Source organism: Callospermophilus lateralis, chromosome 15 (assembly GCF_048772815.1).
Source record: "Callospermophilus lateralis isolate mCalLat2 chromosome 15, mCalLat2.hap1, whole genome shotgun sequence".
In the NCBI taxonomy this organism is placed as follows: Eukaryota; Metazoa; Chordata; class Mammalia; order Rodentia; family Sciuridae; genus Callospermophilus; species Callospermophilus lateralis.
The window spans coordinates 70,025,687-70,043,811 of record NC_135319.1 but is presented as its reverse complement, the minus strand read 5'-3'; the positions used below and the strand labels follow the sequence as shown (position 1 = coordinate 70,043,811).

Below are 18,125 nucleotides of genomic sequence, written 5' to 3'. Positions count from 1 at the left end.
TAAGGGCCAGAGATTTGGGGTCATTTGCCAGGTCTTCCCCATACACCCTGCTGCTCTTGGTAACTCCGGTGGCTCTCCAGGCTCTCCACAGAATAGGGCATCGTGGTGAGGAAGCTGGTTTTGGTGTACCTGTCTCCCCACCACCCTCTGCAGGGGTAACAGGACAGGTCTCTGGGGCAGCCCAGAGCATCCAGCAAGGAGGAGGGCCCTGTAGGAGAAACCAAGGCACCCTGCTTCCCTGTGGAGGCCTGTAGCTGCCTCAAATGGTCTTGGGAGAAGCTGCTACTCTGCATTCTTCCAGGAGCCTCACCCAAAAGTAGGCCCAGGAGGAAATGGCCCGGGAGCTCTCATGAGGGCTGGGAGTATCTGCCTCCTGGGTGATCTGGGGCCAGACAGGCAAAAGCAACAATAATCTCCCCACCTCAGGTCCCTGAGGGGAGATTCCCCTGGATGACCTGGGGCGCTGGGAGTCAGTTATTTCCCCAAATTGAGGACCGGGAGGAGGGAACACTGCCCAGGGAGTAGCTGCACTGGATTCTAGCAGGGCAGAAGGCCCCCCAGGGCCAAAGGGATGAGAGCTGGGGAGAAGATGCCCAGCACTGGCCCCAGGAGCTGGGCTTGAGAGATTCTGAGGACAAGGAGGCAGGAAGACCTGGAGTGAGGGGAGAAGACAGAGAAGGAGCAAGCCTGGGCCAATCTGTCATTGCATTTCATTCCCAACAACTACCTACTGGGCCCCTTCTTTGTCCAAAACACCAAGCCAGGCAGTGTCATGACTGGCTGCCAAGATGAGCAGGACCTGGACTTTGTCCTCAGAGAGCTCTTGGGGACATTACCAACTCAAACCTCAGTCAGGGTGTTGGGGCAGCTCAGGGTAAGAAATCAGAGGCCAACTGGCAGGGAGTGACTGGAACTTTGCAGAAGTGGTAGCTTGAAGGATGGGCCTGAATATAGTGATGAATCAGAGAGCCCAGTACATCTGGGGGCTTCTCAAACCTGCTGGGTCAAAAAGAGAAGGATAGAGATTTCCCCAGACCTCATGAAAGGCACAAGTCAGATCCCACTGTCACTGAGTTGCCACCCTGTGGCTAGCATGTGGCCATTCTGCTCCTTAGTTTCACTGTCTATAAAATGGGAATAATATCCAAAACCATGTAGCTGTCACCATGAAGGAAAATTGTCAAGTGATGTATTCATTTTCCTTTCCTTTTCTCTAAATGGCAGGGATGGGCTACTACCCAGTCCAGGCAGTAAGTTATATCTGGGGGAAAGTTAGAAGTCCATTGGATTCCTGAAATTACATGGAGTAATAACGCTTCCACCTGCATCTGCCATCAACCTGGAGATTTTTCAAAGCATTTTTCCATCTGTCTTTGAGTAACTCTGAGGATAAGTAGGACAGGTGGCTTTGTTTTTGTTTTTCAAAAGGAGAAAAGGGAAACAGTTTGCCCAAGAACTCCAAGCTTGCTGCTGGTGGCCCAGCTGGGGTGTCAACTAAGGGGCTGCATATCCTTACTCAGTGCTCCTTCCAGAGCAACATCAGTGTTTCCCTGAGAGTGGGTCAGGCAGGTAGATGCACATGACGTAGGCTTCCATCGCTGTTCCCTTTCTCTACACCTTGGGTCAAGGGAGAAGTCTCCATTTGGGCTCCTGTGTTGTCAGTGCCTTTGTAACAATGACCAATGTCCCTTTTTTGGTTGTTTAAGAGAAAATCTGGTCCAGGCTTAGTTTCTTGCTAGAACTTGCCTTAAAATCTTGCTGAACTTAATGACATCATCGTTTCATTTCATTGTATGCGTTTTTCCAGTTATATTCTATTTATGCCAAGGGATCCTGGTTTTCCATTCTGGGTAGCATAGGAGAATGTCTTCCTAAAAAGCATATTTACATTTGTTAAAGTCGGTTTAAATAAACACACCAAGGAAACACCAGTACAGGTGTTACTCAGGCTAATGTGTTAGTTTCCTGGGAGTTTGGGAAATTCAGAGTTAAAGGACCCTAAGTGGGACATTTTCCCCTGGGCACTCTCCATGTCCCACAGTCTCCTAGGGTGACACCAGTGGTTCCCAAGTTCCAAATGGGAAAGGAGCCTGGAAAAGCATTGGCATTCGTGGTGGCTGCTCCCCACACCGTGCAGAGGAATCCACGTTGTCAGAGAGCTGTTGACGTCAGGCGGTACAGAGTTTTTGCAAGCCCTCTATTTAAAATTCCCCAGAAATTAAATAAAGAGGGTTTGGAAGGAGGAATGCCCTCAACAAATTGTGGAGCGGGTTTGTTTTGTTTATGGGGATGGTCTTTAAAGTTGCAATTGCCCCCGTTTTATTTTTGCCAAATTGAAGAGGGGCTGAACTCAGCTGGGAGGGTGGGGAGGTTGTCAGCCTCCAGCTTTTAGTTGAAACCAACTCAGTTCTGGGGCCAGGAAGCTTCCATTTTTAGCAAAGAGAGGAAAGAGAAGAAATGGACAAACTTGTCCATGTGTACTTCTTAGGCCCTGGAGAGAGCTCACTCAAAGAATAGGCCTAGACCTTTAGTTGGCCCCTGCGGTGACAACCGCAGGGCCTCCCCGTAGCCTCTTCTCCACACCACCTGTCAAACATGACACAGGTGCAGTGCTAGGCAGGCAGTTTCCAGGCTTGCCTTTTTCTCCCGGTACCCCTGGGCGACCGTGGGACTTCAGACTCCTGCTCCCCAGTGAGGCGATGAGTCTCTTCAGCCTCTTCCTCGGGCAGTTTTGAATAAGGAGGCATCATACTGGTGCCATGGTTGTTTCCTGAAATCCCTTCCCCATGGTGGTCCCTGTGATGGCCTCCGGCTGTGTGTTGGGTGGCATTGCAGATATGCAATGCTTCTGCCTCACAGTGAGAACGGTAGGTAGGTCCGTTTTTGTTCTCTTTCAAGCCTTGGGGTTTATCTCAGCTTGATGCTCCCCAATTGTTAACCCATCTGACAAACCTCCCTGGGCAGTAGGCAGCCTCTGGCTTGTAGCAGCTCCAGTCTCCTCCTGTGCTTTCTGCCCACTGGTGTGCTTCATGGTTGGGGCCAGTGGTCCTGTGTGTTAATTCATAGCAGAGACATGACATCTCCTTAACAAATTACTCTCTCCTTTTTTTTTTTTTTTAATATTTAGTTGTAGATGGACACCATATCTTTATTTTTATGCGGTGCTGAGGATCAAACCCAATGCCTCACACTTACTAGGCAAGCACTCTACCACTGAGCTACAACCTCAGCCCACAAATTACTTTCTTTTTTTTTTTTTTTAATTTTTTAATATTTATTTTTTAGTTTTCGGCGGACACAACATCTTTGTTTGTATGTGGTGCTGAGGATCGAACCCGGGCCGCACACATGCCAGGCGAGCGCACTACCGCTTGAGCCACATCCCCAGCCCCACAAATTACTTTCTTAAAGTTGAAAATAAAAAGGTGAATTCCTTTAAATAGGTACATACCTCATAAGCCGGCCATATGTACCAGAATAGTCCCATAGGATTCTAATGGAGCGGAAACTTCCCATGTCCTAGTGATGTTGGAGCTGTAAAAATGTCATGGCCCAACACATTATGGTGTTTGTGGTGCTGCTGGTATAAACAAACCTGAGCTGCCAGTTGTATAAAAATACATCACATACAATTATGTATAGTACATAATATTTGATAACAAATGACTGTCTTATTGGTTTATGTATTCCTCTCTACATATATATTATATATTATATTATTATATATACATATTATATATTTTATATATATAACTCAGGTCCTCTCACATATTAGACAAGCAGTTTAGCGTTGAGTTACATCCCCAAACCTTCATAAAAAAATTTTACAGGTGTGTGCACCATGCCCAGTTTATGCAATACTTTTTTATTGTTATTTTAGAGGGTACTCATTCTGCCTACATATTTTTAAAAGTTTACTGTAAAGCAGCATGTCATGTTATGCTGGGCAGCAGCCTCATACTTCTCATGACTACTGCATCTTTTGCTTGCATAGGCAGCCATCTTGATTGACCTGTACCATCTAGGTGTAGGGAAGTGTACCCTAAGATGTTTGCACAGTGGTAAAGTTGTCTCAACACATTTCTTAGAACTCAGCCCCATGATTAAGCAACACATGGCGATCATATATGTATAATATATATCAATCATGTGAGCCATGGAATATGTGGTTCAAATATGTGGCAAAGGTGGCTTCTGAGGGAGGATATCTGAGGTTTAAGAAATGCTGATCCCAAGTTACTCTTGCCTGGTAAAACTCTTGGATGAGATTTTATGTCAAAAAGCTCCTTCAGCCTGGGTGTCCCTGCTTTACCTTACCATATGGGCTCAGAGGAGAGGTGTCTTAGAAGTGGGCCTGAAACCCACCTGTCAGCCCCCTCCTCTTAGTGGGAACCAGAGGTAGAAATGCCATGCCTTTGACTTGCCTGAGACGTGGGCTGCTTGGTAGACACTGGTCAATCGAGTGGAGGAGAGCCAGTGAGGGGACTGGTTTCCTTGGCTCATCTAGGAAATGGGGATTTGAGGAACTAATAGAATAAACAGGTGATGCTGGTCTCTTTCTGCAGAGGAATGAATGGCTAGAGAGGTTTTTAAGGGTAACCAAATGAAAGCTCTGCTAGGTGTCAGACCTGGCTGCTACTTAACCTTGCTCCTAGTCACCTGTTCCTGGTGTCTGCTAAGGGAGCCTAAGGTTTAACAAACTCAGGGGGAGGCAGGCAGACTTTCCCCTCCAGGCATATTGGATTTAAGATCCTCAGAAGTCCTTGCTCATCCTCACTGTCAAGTGGGCGAGCCATACAACTCAACAACTTGGCTTGCCCTAGGTACTCCCCATTTGCACCACCTAAAATTTTGGCATAATTATTAATAGCACTCCTTCATTTGCTCAGAGTTTGGATAGTAAACTGTAACCAGTTTACTAATTAGACTAACCAGGCACAGTGGCACACACCTCTAATCCTAGTTACACAAGAGGATTGCAAATTTAAGGCCAGCCTGGGCATCTTACCTTCTCAAAGAAAGAAATTTAAAAAGGGTTGGGGACCTAGCTCAGGGATAGGACACTTGCCTAGCATGCATGGGCCCTGGGTTCAATCCCCAGCACTGCAAATACTAAGTCATGTCCTTTCATATTTCCATTTAATACTTAGCATCTTGTCAGGTTTGACCTGTTATTACCATCTGCTCTTCCCCCTTTGGCTCCTGATCCTGGCACAGCTTTTGCTAAATGAGATGGCACCACCCACACAGCATCTCAGTCTTCATCCTGGGTTGATTAAAACATCCATCAGGACAGGTTCCCTGGTGATATGCCAGCCGGCGGCTGTGAATCTGTCCATGCAGCTCTGCGGGCCCCCAGGTGCTGGGGGGTCATATAGACCCACAGGCCTGGAAGCTCTGCTCTGGCAAATCCTGGACCCATCAGGCCAGCGGTTCACTGGCTGGTAGAACTTAGGGTGATTGAGTGGTTGGCCCCTCACTTCCTGCGACTCCCCCTGGCCTGCACTATCTTTTTTTTGGTGGGGGGATGCTGGGGATTGAACTCAGGGGCACTTGACCACTGAGCTACATCCCCAGCCCTATTTTGCCTTTTACTTAGAAACAAGGTCTCACTGAGTTGCTTAGCACCTCACTTTTGATGAGGCTGGCTTTGAACTCGTGATCCTCCTGCCTCAGCCTCCCAAGCTACTGGGATTATGGGTGTGCTCCACTGCCCCCGGCAGCACTATTTTGATTAGTGCGCAGAGACCCTTTCTGGCTTCTCCAAGCATTGCCTAGGGAATCCCTGTTCATTAGGACCACAGCCAGCATTGAGGTTACTGATCTCTGCTCTGGAGTTGACCTTCACCTTCCTGGAAAGTTGAGGCCTGCCCATTTTGTGTCCTCTGGCCTTGCTCCCATCCCTGTCTTTAAGATCCCCAGTGGTGACTGGTAGGTGTTTGACAAGTGCTCTCAGGACCCTGCCCACGCTGGGGGGCGGGGCTTGCTGAGGGAAGGAGGGCAGGTGGATGGAAGGCAGAGACAGGGACGGTGCTGGCAGATGTCCTCCATGTGCTGGTGTGGGCAGGGTCCTGAGAGCACTTGTCAAACACCTACCAGTTACCACTGGGGATCTTAAAGACATGTCAAGGCTAAATGATAACAAAACCAAGTCTTTCTCCACTGAGACCAGACACCTAAGACCCACGTGTCTAGCTGTGGGTAGCATTAGTCGCTGGGGGCCTTCTTGCACTTCCCTGTGCTTTGCATTTAAATTAATGTTGGCATCTTGCAACTCACCAGGACTCAGATGCTATTCTTCACACTTTTGAAGGACTCCTCTTCTAGTCATAACAACACTGTGGGTACCACTCTAGGTCCGTTGCACAAATGAGGAAACTGAAGCAAACTGAGTTTGGCCTCACTCTGGCCAAACTTATTAGCTAGGAGGTGGCCGAGCTGGGAGTTAATGCCAGGCAGCCTGACTCTGGAGCCCTGAAGATCATGTCCTTCACCTGTCGTCTGTCATGTGTCCCTGTCTGTAAGTGCTCATTACCCGGCCACCTTCTGAGTGCCTTGCCCATGACCTCCGCTTGCCCAGACCCGCCAGAGCCCTGCAGGTTTGTCTGGGCCCCAGCCCAGCCCTGGGCTTCTGGGCTGGTCCAGTGAGGTGGGCAGGCTGGAGCCGAGGTGGGGAGAGGTGGCAGAGGCCCAGCTCTTGCTGTCTTCCTGCCATGGGCTGCATGGAGCCTTCTAAATGGTGACGTAGCAGCTTGGCTAATGGTCTTGGAATCCAGGCACCCAGGGAAGGTTCTGGGGCCCTGGTGGCCTCAGAGCCCCATCTGAGGGGGAGGGAAGGCCTGGATAGTAGAGCAGGGCGGGCGCCAGGGTTCAGACCAGTTGAGTAGGCCTGGAAGACAGGAGTTGGGAGGTGCACCCAGGAGGGGCTGGGGGAGCCTCTCCCCGGCTCCAAAGCCACTCCTGTTTTCTTTGGACCATGGAGGCCGCATGCTGAGAACTGGAGTGTGTCTTGGCAAAGGCTGCAGTGACAGAGCCTTTGGACCAGGGAGGCCTGGCCAGGAAGGGTGGCCTTTCACTGTTCTTAAAGGCACAGCATGCATCAGTGGCCTGCATTTCCAGTTCCCTGGTCTCTCACCAGAAGCCTTAGATCTGGCTTAGGCTATAGGAAGGGGGCCAGGCTGGGCCCAGGGCAGAAGCAACCCCCTAAAGCCTAGCCTTTTACCAGGTGTGGCATGGCCGGTCCACTTTAGAGCTCTTCCTCTTTTCAGTATCTCTCTCCTCACTCTTGATGTTTGGTGCTCACTGACACCTACCCTGCTCCCTTCTGAGAGCCCACTCCAAGCAAAGAACATGGGAGCACCTATACATGTCCCCCTTCCAAGAGGACAAGCCCAAGCCAGGACATGCAGGCAGCAGCCCAGGGTGCTAGTTGAGGTTCTGAAAAGAGGGACTTCAGCTCCCCCAGAACCCAAACCAGCAAGACCCTAAAATGCTTGAGGTCTGGGGCTGTGTCCTCTCCATTCCCTGGCTCCGTGGACTGCCCTTCCCATCAGCCTCCTGAACCTTTAGGGAGGCCTGGGTCAGAGTTAGTGCTCCAAGCCTGCTCAACTGTGAATCGATAGGTGGGAAGGACAGGCAGGGCCTGGATAGCAACTCAAGTCTGCTGGGTCTCCCAAACTCCAAAATCGGAGTCTCGTCCTGCCTCAGAATCCTCTGGTTTGTGCCTAGGGATCTGAAGGCGGGCTGCAGCGGGGAAGCCAGAGCTCGCCTGCTGGCCTCGGCTGCCAGTGCACAATTGAGAACCCCACTGTGTGCCGTGCCCAGGGTGATGGGGCAGCAGAGTCTGAGCCCCGAATGCGTGCCGTTCACAGTGCTGGTGTTGTCATGTGTGGAGCTGTGCCTGGCACATGCCAGGTGCTCAGGAAATACTCGCTTGTGCAAAGTTCCTGGATGTTAACTACATCACATGTCCCTGTTACAGGACAATCCTGGGAGTAGTTTTTATTGTTCAGGTATGCCAGCGAAGCTCAGAGAGGACTAGTGGTTTGCCCTATGTCACCTAGGTCATCTAGGAAGTGGTGAAGTGAGGCTCCAAACTGAAGCCTGTTTTGGGAAGGAGGCTAAGTTGCATCCCACAGACCCCTGGGTGAGCAGGGACAGTAAGGAGCACTGGGGCTTTATGGAGGACATCTGGAAGGACTGGGAGGATTTCAGAGGGAGAGGAAGGCACAGGGGTCTCCCCTCCCCCACCATCTGCTTTGTCCTAGGCTGAGCTGTGACCTCAGAGGACTTTATTAACATCCTAATTGTGTGCAGCTGGCCTCACTCTGGCCCTAATGAGCTCATTATCCTGCCTCCTTAAGGAGGCCATTGTGGCCTGGTCACCCTAGGGACAGCAGTGGCCTGAGAGTGGCCATCACTTCCTGCCACCCCCAACCAGGCTCAGCCCCTCCTGTAGAGGCTGAGGCCCCCAGCCCACCCTCTGTCTCTCAGTCCCCCTTGCCTCACTGTCCGCCTCAGTCTGTGTCACTCTTAAAGTCTGTTCTTTCTCTCTTCCCCGACCCCTGCCAGCCCTGGGAGTCCCCAGTTAGAGTCCATTTGTGAGGGCTTTGAAATTGGCCAAACAGATGAGCCCAGATCAAATGGCTGGGCCATCGCGCTGAAGATTATGGCAGCTGGGAAAGCTGGGCTCTGGCCTGGGATTGAGCGTCTCCCTTCCCGCTGCCCTGAGCTGGAGATGCTGCTCAGACCTCCTGATGTGTCTTCCCCCTCCTTGGCCCCTGGACCCACCACTGAGAAGAGGGTTGTTCCTGGGGCCTACTGGCAGAACTGGCTCTGGATGACAGGAACGTTGCTGTTCTGGGTCTTTATCTGCTGTAAAGGACTGGGTCCTGGCCCCTGGCACCACAGAAACACAGCCCTGACTGAAAGAAGGGCCAGAGGGAGGGAGCTCTCAAGGAATTGGCCAGGTCATTGTTCTCCGTGGTGAGGAGCCCAGGGTGGGGCCTAGCCCTGGAGACCGGGTTTCTCCTGCATGTCAGGTGTCTACAGTGTCCACTTAAAGGGTTCCTCTGGATCAGTCTGCAGTTTCCCGTTAGAGGAACTGGGTGTGGGATTCCCGCTGCCTGCCCCCATCTGGGAGGGGTCACCCCAGCATAAAGCTACTCCAGGTGGGAAAACCTTCCTAAGTAAGGCCCTGGCAGGTGTCTCAGGGCAGGGCTGCCAGGCTGGGCCTGGAGGCACATGCCAAAGGGTCTCTCAGCCAGCCAGGGCCACAATGGGTCCCTACCATCTCCTGCTTCCACCACACTCACTGCCTCACTCCCTGAAAGAGCCTGCTGCCCTTTCACCAGGTGACTGCTAAGAAGAGGCCAGGTGTGGCTGCCGGCCCCAAAACAGCAGCCCCACATGGCACAGGTGCAGCCACTTCCTTAGTTCATGGCCAGGTAACTTAGTGAAACTTACTGAGTCTTTCTCCAAAGAGAGGCCAGGAGGATGGAAGAACAAGGCTAGCAGAGGTCAGCTTGGGAGTCTAGAATCATCTTCCTGGATGCTAGAAGAAGAGGTGGCTGCTCTGGTCTGGGTGGATGTAGTCATTAATGAAGAGCTTAATAATGCCCATAGCTGCCATTTGTATTCTTAGTTTCACAGATGAGGAAACTAAGGTTCAGAAAGGTTAAGGCAGTTTCCTGAAGCCACAGAGTAGAGAAGTGGCAGTAGTAGAATTTAGACTCAGTTCTTTGGCTCCTATACATCGCTCTGTGCCAGTTTCCTCATCGGCCAGGCTGCTTGCTGCAAGCTCAGTTCTGCCCTGGATACAAACTGGACCTGGTGCCTATAGTGCTGACAAGATAATTCTCAGAGAGTAAAGCAGCTGTGGTGATCCCCTGGACATGTTGGCACCTGGATATTTGTCAAGGAAGGCTTCCTGGAGGAGGTGGGCTGCAGCCAGGACTTCATAGGATGAGCTGGATACAGAGAGGAGAGAGGAGACGGCAGGAGTTTTGTGCTGGGGAACCAAGTGAGCCAGAGGACAGAAGCCAGGCTGAGAGTGGTCCCAGGGCCTCAAGGGATTCCCCCCAGGATGTATACCCCCAACCCCATTGCCCTCCATGGTTTGCTGACATGAAGTACAACTGCTGGAAACAGCAAGCCGTGCTAGGGGATAAACCCCCATTCTTCCAAAACCCCAAGAGCAGCCTGGAAGCTCTGCAGAGCAAGGTACCTGCAGATGGGACAAGTCAGGGCACCCTAATTATTCCCCTTTATTGCTAGAAGACCCTCACTGCCTCTGTGGGGCTGGGAATCCAGATCTCCATCTGGCCCCTGGATTTTACAACACAAGCTTCCTCATGTAAAGCAGAAGGCTGATCACAGTAACATTATTCCATGAGAACCTTGAAGAGTAAAGGGATGTATGTCAAGTTTAGCACCTGACACAGAGTACCCTCCCCTGTGTTTGGTTATAATACACAGACACCTGGCTTTGTTCCCATGTTCCTATACACCCCCCAACAGGTGTGCACATGTACATCACTCACCTCCATAGACTCAAATACGAGCCCTAGTCCACACCCACACCCAGCACATAGAGACTAGAAAAGACAGCTAGGCCCCTACACATATTGGGGGGTGATCCTGGGAACCCCACAGGCCTGTAGCTAGTACTTGAGCCCTCTTGGATAGTTGAGCCACACCCAGGAGTTCAGGTTGTCGTGGTTCCTCACTGGAGCAACAGTGACTTTGGTGCAGTGATGAACGTCTGAGCTGCTGGCATGTGGGAGAGGCTTGTCAGCAGCCGTGGGTGGGAGCGGGCCCAGGGAGTCTTTCCAGGAAGCCCAGCCATGTGACTCATGCCCAGAATCCCAGAAGGTCTTTGTGGAACCAGGGTGGGCACCATGTTCACCCACCTAGGCCATGTTTAAGCCTATACGTCTTGGCTCAGCAGAGATGCCCACAGCCAAGCCCACGGCAGTCTCTTTTCTATAGCCATTGTCTCCTCCTCAGAGCCTGATTCAGGAGGAGCCTGCGTCAGAAGCCACCCAGCACACTCTGCAAGTGTTGGGCTGGAGTGGAACCTAGGCCAGTGTTCTCAGGCAAGATTGTCTGGGGCATCAGGCTGGGGGGATGACAGTGTTAGCCCTAGGTCCTAGGGCCACAGCAGAATAGGATCCTAAGTTACTGTCCTGGGGAGAGATGCTCATAGTCAACAGAAGATGTGCCTAGTTGTCCCAGAAGCTTCTAGAACAACAGAGATGTTAGAAAGGCTAGGATTCAGACAGCAGAGCACATCCATGGGACATCCAGAGACAGTGTCAAGTACCAAGTATGGTGATGCTTTGCCCACTGGGCACCTCTGTCATCCATTCAGCCCCTCATAAGTCCTTATCCAGTCCTCCCATGTGCTGAGGCCTATGCAGCAGAGGTAGAAGGAGGAACTGGCCTGCCCTGCCCTGCCCTGGGAGTGCCCCTGGTGCTTATAGGTGCAGATCAACCCTTCACCCGCGTCCCTGGCTCCTGGGAATGGGAAAGAGCAGCATGTATATGGAAGGGCTCCCAGGAATGGAATAGGGGGAGAAGACATGATGCTTCCAACAGAGAAGAGACCTGAGTCCTAGGATCACAGGGCACTTGAGACAAAGAGAAAGGCCCACGCAAGAGGGCAGCAGCTCTGGGACTTGCTTCCCAACTTTTCAGGATACAGACCAGTTGGATGAGACTGATGAAGAAAATTCCCTCAGGAAAGCAGAGGTTCCAGGGCTCACAGTCACAGGCAGAGGGAATGTTGTCTCCCTTCTGCATCCATGGAAGGGGGGTTGCCTCCTTCTGCTGAGGATTACTTTGGGTCCCAAGTTCTAGAAGCAGAGAGAAGGTTTAGAAGACAGCCAGCTATGAGACCACCAAGATACCTGCTTATCTGGGACCTTGGATTCACACAAGAAAAGGGAAGAAATAGTCTCCCAGTGTGGCTGAACAGGGAGAAGGGGGGTTGTTTGAGAGCATGGTATTGGCAGGGACACCTTGGTGTAGAAAAAGAGGCTGGTCATGAAGTGATCTTGGCAAGTCCCTAACCAGAGGCGTGCTCCTGAGCTATGCTGTTCCTCAAAGCACATCTCATTTCATCCAATGACAATAAAATCCCTGGCCCCTGCCCAAGTCTGTTCTGGGGAAACCCTCTCTCTGGAAGAAGGGCTCCCATCTGAAGCCAGGCCTTCCAGGCACTTCCTTGGCTACTGGACATGGCTTGGCTTAGAGGGTAGGCCTTTGGAGGTCTGCTTGGAAGGATCTGGATGAGATGGGAGAGCCACAACTGTGCTCTTGGAATTAGACCCTGAACCTGGGAAGTCATGTGTAAGCCTTGGCTTTCAAGAGCCTCTGAAAGTGACCAAAGTTGGTGACTGCTCTTTGGGGGTCTTGGGGATCATCCTGGTGAGCAGGATTTGGGGCAGTGGCACCTTGCCTGGAATGGCTTAGAGGATTCAGTGCCCAGCTGCTGAGGTCTGTGGTGACAGGTGACTTTTGTTCTTCAGACTGGGCTCATGTGATGCTTGGAGATTGTGATGGGTGATTAGTGAGGGCTTTCTTTATTCAAACGACTGAGACCCAGCTCCGGGTCAACTCATCAATTGCCCTCTTCCGTGGACCTCCAGGTCAATGAACAGTTCCTTGGCTTATTGTAATGAGGAAGTCCAGCAGGCTGGTCTAGTTTTGGTACACCAGACTCCCAGGTAGAAGATGTCCTCAGGACTAGCTTGTCCTCCTTCTCATGACAAACCTGCTGCTTTATTGACTTGGCTCTCAGGCCTTCTCTTCCTACGTGCCCCTGTGATTCCTGCTTGTGTGGGACTCAGGATTCAGATCATCACAAGCGCCATTGTCAGCTCTTAGAACAGCCCCTGGATAGCCTTGCTTGGGTCTCAGATCTACCCCTGAACTATCACAGTGTTTGGAGAGACGACAAACCAATCAAGAGATGGCTGGCCAGCTGGGTGGGATGGCACATGCCTGTAATTCCAGCAGCTCAGGAGGCTGAGGCAGGAGGATCATTTGTTCAAAGCCAGCCTCAGTAAAAGTGAAGGACCCTTTCTCTAAATAAAATATAAAAAAGAGCTGAGGATGTGGCTCAGTGGTTGAGCGCCCCTTGGTTCAAGCTATGGGAAAAAAGAGAGAGAGACATGGTTGGCCAGCTGCACCCACTTCAGTGGTTAAGGAGGCAAGGTCAAGTGATGCCAACCCAGTGAAATGGAGGAACCTTGCTCCATGACCTTCAGCCAGGGTCGTAGAGGAACTGCTGGGACTGGGGCTTCCTGGCAAAGACTGATGGGATTCCTGAGAGTGCTACCCTAGAGACTGAGGGGCAGATATCCCACCCAGGGTCCCCTGAAAAGGCAACACCCTCTGGCTGCTTTGGGGCCCAATCAGCCACAGCTTCTGAGCATCCAAGCCATTGTGACCTGGGCTTCTAGAGGATGGGTGGTGCTGCTCCAAGCAGCCCTCCCTCGCCTAAGAGGGTCAAAATGTGCAGATGGCTGTGGGTAAGACAAAGGTGGCCACTCCCATCCCATTCAAGCAAGACACCGCTCTTTACCAACCTGAATTGTGCCAAGAGGGGAGTTCCGTGTCCACCCAAAGCCTTGGGTCAGAGTGCCTACAGTGCCCCCCATACACACTGGCTGCTCCTGCTTTCCTCTGCCTCCTGCTGCCCAACACTGCAAAGAATGGACAAAAACCTCCTTGGACATCATTCTGGAGACAGATCCTCTAGCATTTCTTGAGCGGCTTGTGGGACTCAAGGTCTTCCTGGTTCAAAAGAATTGGACAATAAAACCCTTCCCACCATGTCAATGAATGGTGGTCCTATCAGCCTTCCTCCCTCAGAGTGTCAGATTGGCCTCTTTTGTTAACCTATATGTTGGGCAGGGGCTCCCCAGGGCCAAGGACCACCTCTTATAGTGTGGTCTGGACCCCAAAGTGAGCATCCATCTCCCTTTAGCAGGTTCTGAGGGTGCTTAACACACAATCTGAGCTATCAGCTCCCAGGAGTATCAGCTTCCTGGAACCAGTCACTTCACCAGAAGTTGAGTGAGTGCAAGTGTCTGGTACCTTTATAACCATCCTCAGACCCAAAGTTGGGAAATGCCAGTGGATGTCAGTGGAGTGTCCACTAGACTCTGAACTGCCTTGGCTGCTGCCCTGGCCCCAAGAGTGGATGCCAGTACCTGCCTGTCCCCACAAGTTGCTCAGTGACTTCAGCTGTTCCCTCTTAAGAAGTTAAGCCTCACCAGGCACAGTAGCACACATCTGTAATCCCAGTGACTAGAGGCTGGGGCAGGAGGATTGTAGGTTTAAGGCCAGCCTGAACAACTTACAAAGACCCTGTTTCAGAATAAAAAATGAGGGCTGGGAATATAGCTCAGTGGTAAAGCATCTCAGTGGTATATCTCCAATACAGTTAGAAAAAAAAAAAATCAAGCCTCCTTTTTTCCTTGAACCAGAAAACCATCAGCCTGAAGATCACATCCTCTTCTGGATCCTGTTGATAGGCCTAGTGCAGGAAGTCTCAGGGCCTGTGGGGCAGTGTTTAAATGAAATGCCCCCCTGGTCCTGCAGCAGTGGCATAGAATAGGGTTTAGGCCCACATGCTCAGGGTCCAGTCAAGGCTCACAGTCTCTCTGCCACAGTTCCTCATCACCTATGTACCTGTTTGCAAAGTGAACATAGCAAGAGGTGGCTTGGGCATGGGCAGTCCAAGTGAACCATCTTGGGAGATGGGAGTTTGGAGCCAGAGCAGGAAGGAAAGGAAGTTAGACCTATGGTTTCAGTTTTTCCAGCAGCAGGAGTGTGTCCCCAGTTCTTCCTGACTGAAGGTTTGTGACTTGGTGGGCCAGGCTGCTTTTCTCAGGCTTATATGGATTGTGTCAAGGGAAGGCCTTGGTCACTGGGGTTGGCCAGGCCTGAGGAGGGAGATGGGCCCAGGGAGCAGAGGGCAGGACCTGGGTTTTTTAGGGAGGTACCCTACTGCTCCCTGTCTTTCACCCCAAGCAGAGATAGACTCTCTGTAGCTCATGCTAGGTGGCCAGCAGGGGCCCTGGGTCATAGTATTTGATCCAGCTGAGGCCTCTGAACCAACTAGGCCTAGGCTCAAATGCCCTCTGCTGCCTGCCCTTTCTGGAGAGTTCTACACTCTGCTTGCAGCTCTGAAAAGCCCATTGAGGCCCTTCTGGGTCTCAGTTTCATCCTCTGTAGAGAGGGCTGGTTTAGTTCTCTGAGCTGTTGGCTCCTTAGGACCAGGATGCAGAAATAACCTGCTGAGCCTTCATGTGTGGCTGCAGTTGTCAGGGGTCACCTGAGGCTCTAACACTCATTTACTGTGATTGAAATGGCCACACCATCCAAGAGCAGCTGGGAGTGGCACTGAGGTGACAGTACTGCTGATCTGTGCTAGGAAGGTGTGAGGCGGTCTGCCTCGCTGCCTCTGAAAGCAGAGGAGGCACCAACCTCCACCCTTCTCATGGTCATAGTGGGTTGAAAGACCCTGAGTCTTCTGTACAGGGACAGAGCTCACTTGGCCTTTCCTGCAAAGTGCATTTCTCATGTAGGACATCATTATTTCTATTTGGTCTTTGGATTTTTTTTTTCTTTTTCATCAAACGTATAGGAATGGATGGCAGTTTGTTTGGTCATCTCAGGGAGTGTGTAGGTCTTTTCTGCCTTAGATGAAACCCAGGCCCCTCAAGGCTGGCCAAGGGAAAGGCCTTTGCCTGGTGCCCAGGCCATCTGGCCCTGTGCCCTGCCCTCTGGCCACTCCTTCCCTCTGCATCCCTGCCCCCAACCCACCTCCGCCACCCTGCAAAAAAAGTTCTCATGGCCTGTTCTTTCTTGTCCCCTCTACAGGATGGTGGTTTGTTAGCACCTCCGAGGAGCAGGGCTGGGTCCCTGCCACCTACCTAGAGGCCCAGAATGGGACCCGGGATGACTCAGACATCAACACCTCCAAGACCGGGGAAGGTAAGGGCTTGCAGGTTCTTGGGAGGGAGCATAGAGGTTGGCACGCATGGCCAGCTGCCTCTGGGGTCAGCCCCTACCAGAGACGGGAGGCTCTTCTCCCTAAAACCACCTGAACCACTGAAGTAAGTGGGACCACACCCAAGCCCCTTCCACCGTATAGAGACCAGCCCACAAGTGCACCTCCCCAGGCCTGTTCTGGCTGGCCCCACATGGGGCAGAGAACACAGGGGAAATTCCCTTGGTGTGTGGACCCCAGGCTTTGGCAACTTTGGAGCAGAGAGTGGGAAGAATAGTCTTAGAGCTAGAAACCCCCAGAAAACTCCCTGTCTATATAAGCCCTGGACACCTCTCAAGGACCCCACAGAGACTTGGCCTATGGTCCCAGCCCCATGCTGGGCTTCCTGCAACAAGGATGACCACAAGAGACTGGGTGTGTATGTGTGTCCTGCCTGGGTGGCCACCAGCCTGGCCCATGGCACAGGCTCAGGCAGGTCCGTGAACCATTTCCCAGATCCCAGAGGAGGCTCAGGCCTCTCACTCGGCCTCTCTGATTAGCTCTGGCTCCTTGAGGTTTTTCTGGGTCTTTCTCCTTGCATTTCAAGGAGCCTGCCTCTGCCCCCAGGCCATCGCTGGCCTTGGCAGCCTGACTGTGGACTCGGTATTCCCCAGAGCGGGCTGCCTGCTGAAGCCCAGGACTTTTGAGCCACCCCCAGTTTCCCTGCTGCCTGCTCCTAGTGCCTTCCAAACCTCCTGTGGCCTGGAAACGGCCAGTCTTTCCTTAACCAACTGTGGGAATGATCCAGAGGATGTGTCTGAGCCAGAGGGATGCAGGCTTACCACCCGTGGCTCAGCCACCTCTAGGCCTGCTCCTCCCGCGCCCACCTCCCTGCTGCCCAGGCCAAAATAAGCAGCTCCCCCGCACCAGCCCCTCGTTCCTCCCATCCCTAAAAGTCAGTTGGCGGTTGGGCCCCACCCTTCTTCCTGTGTCACACTGATCAGAGCTTGGCCTTTTCAATGCACAGCCACCTTGGACAGGTCTCAGGGAATAGGCCCCATCAGGGACGGTGCGAGTTTCAGGCTGAGCTACTCCCTGAGCCGAGGGACTGAGCCTGCATCCTCCCCCACTGGTCCTCTGGAGCAGTGGAAGGCCTTGGCCTTGAGGTGGTCTGTCTAGTTTGTGCTCCACAGTCCCCACTTCCTACCTAGTTCTGCATCCTGGGAGGCATGCCACCGCCTCTCGATAACAATGGCTCACAGGGGCCCGGGTGGTAGATCAGAGGCTTTCGATGCCCTTGCCACCACCCTGGGAGGACACGGTTGCTGTTCTGCATCTCTTTAGATTTGGGCCCTCTTGGGCCTCACCATTGTGCCACATGCCTCTCAGTGAACCATCTGCTCCTTGGCAGGGAGGCTACTCTAGGAGAGTGTGTGGTTAAGAAGGCTGCACCAGCGAGGGCAGAGTTGAGCTGTACATGGTGGAGTGAGCAAAAGCACAGGGTGGGAAGGAGCCTGGCGGGCCTGGGAGCATGACACCAGCCTGGCCGGAACAAGGCACAGGTGCTTCGCATAGAATAGGTGGCAGCAGTTTGTTGAGGATTTTGATCTTGATAGAGTAAGAATTAGGCAGCAATCAGTGCAAGTTCTGCGTCAGGGATGTACATGTGTACATGTACACCCAGAGTGCCCCTTTTCTACTTGCTTCTGGTAGGACCGGTGTGCCAACACCTGGCCACACATAGACAGCTGTAGATTCCACCATCACATCTTGGGCATACCTTGCCGGAACCACAGAAGGGCTCAGGGCTGGGTATTCCATGCCCCAGACCCAGCCACTGTGGTGTGTCCACAGCTCTGCAGCTGGGTAGTAGATGTGTAACTTAGCACCCCTGGACCTTTGCTTCCCCACTTGTGTGATGGGGCTTGTGCTGACCACACAAGGCTTCTGTGAGGCTTGAGCGAGATAGTCTGTGAGTGGTTTAGACTGGGCCTGGCTTGCCGGGAGTAAATGTTAGTTACCATAAAAATGGCCCCAGGTCCAGACATCAGCTAAGCCCCTCTGCCACCCAGAGAGGCCCCACTCCCTCACGCCACCCCATCTGAAAAACCTTACACAGGAC

The 18,125-nt window shown here is 52.2% G+C and overlaps 1 protein-coding gene across 3 annotated transcripts in view; it reads left to right on the top strand.

Annotated features, from left to right (window-relative positions):
- The window catches only part of Sh3pxd2a (SH3 and PX domains 2A), a 215,985-nt gene that overhangs the window by 171,615 nt on the left and 26,245 nt on the right, over nucleotides 1–18,125 (top strand). For all 3 annotated transcript variants that reach the window (XM_076835002.2, XM_076835000.2, XM_076835001.1), the window contains one exon: nucleotides 15,895–16,008. In XM_076835002.2, the coding sequence (XP_076691117.1) occupies nucleotides 15,895–16,008 (114 nt within the window). The remainder of the gene's footprint in view (nucleotides 1–15,894; nucleotides 16,009–18,125) is intronic.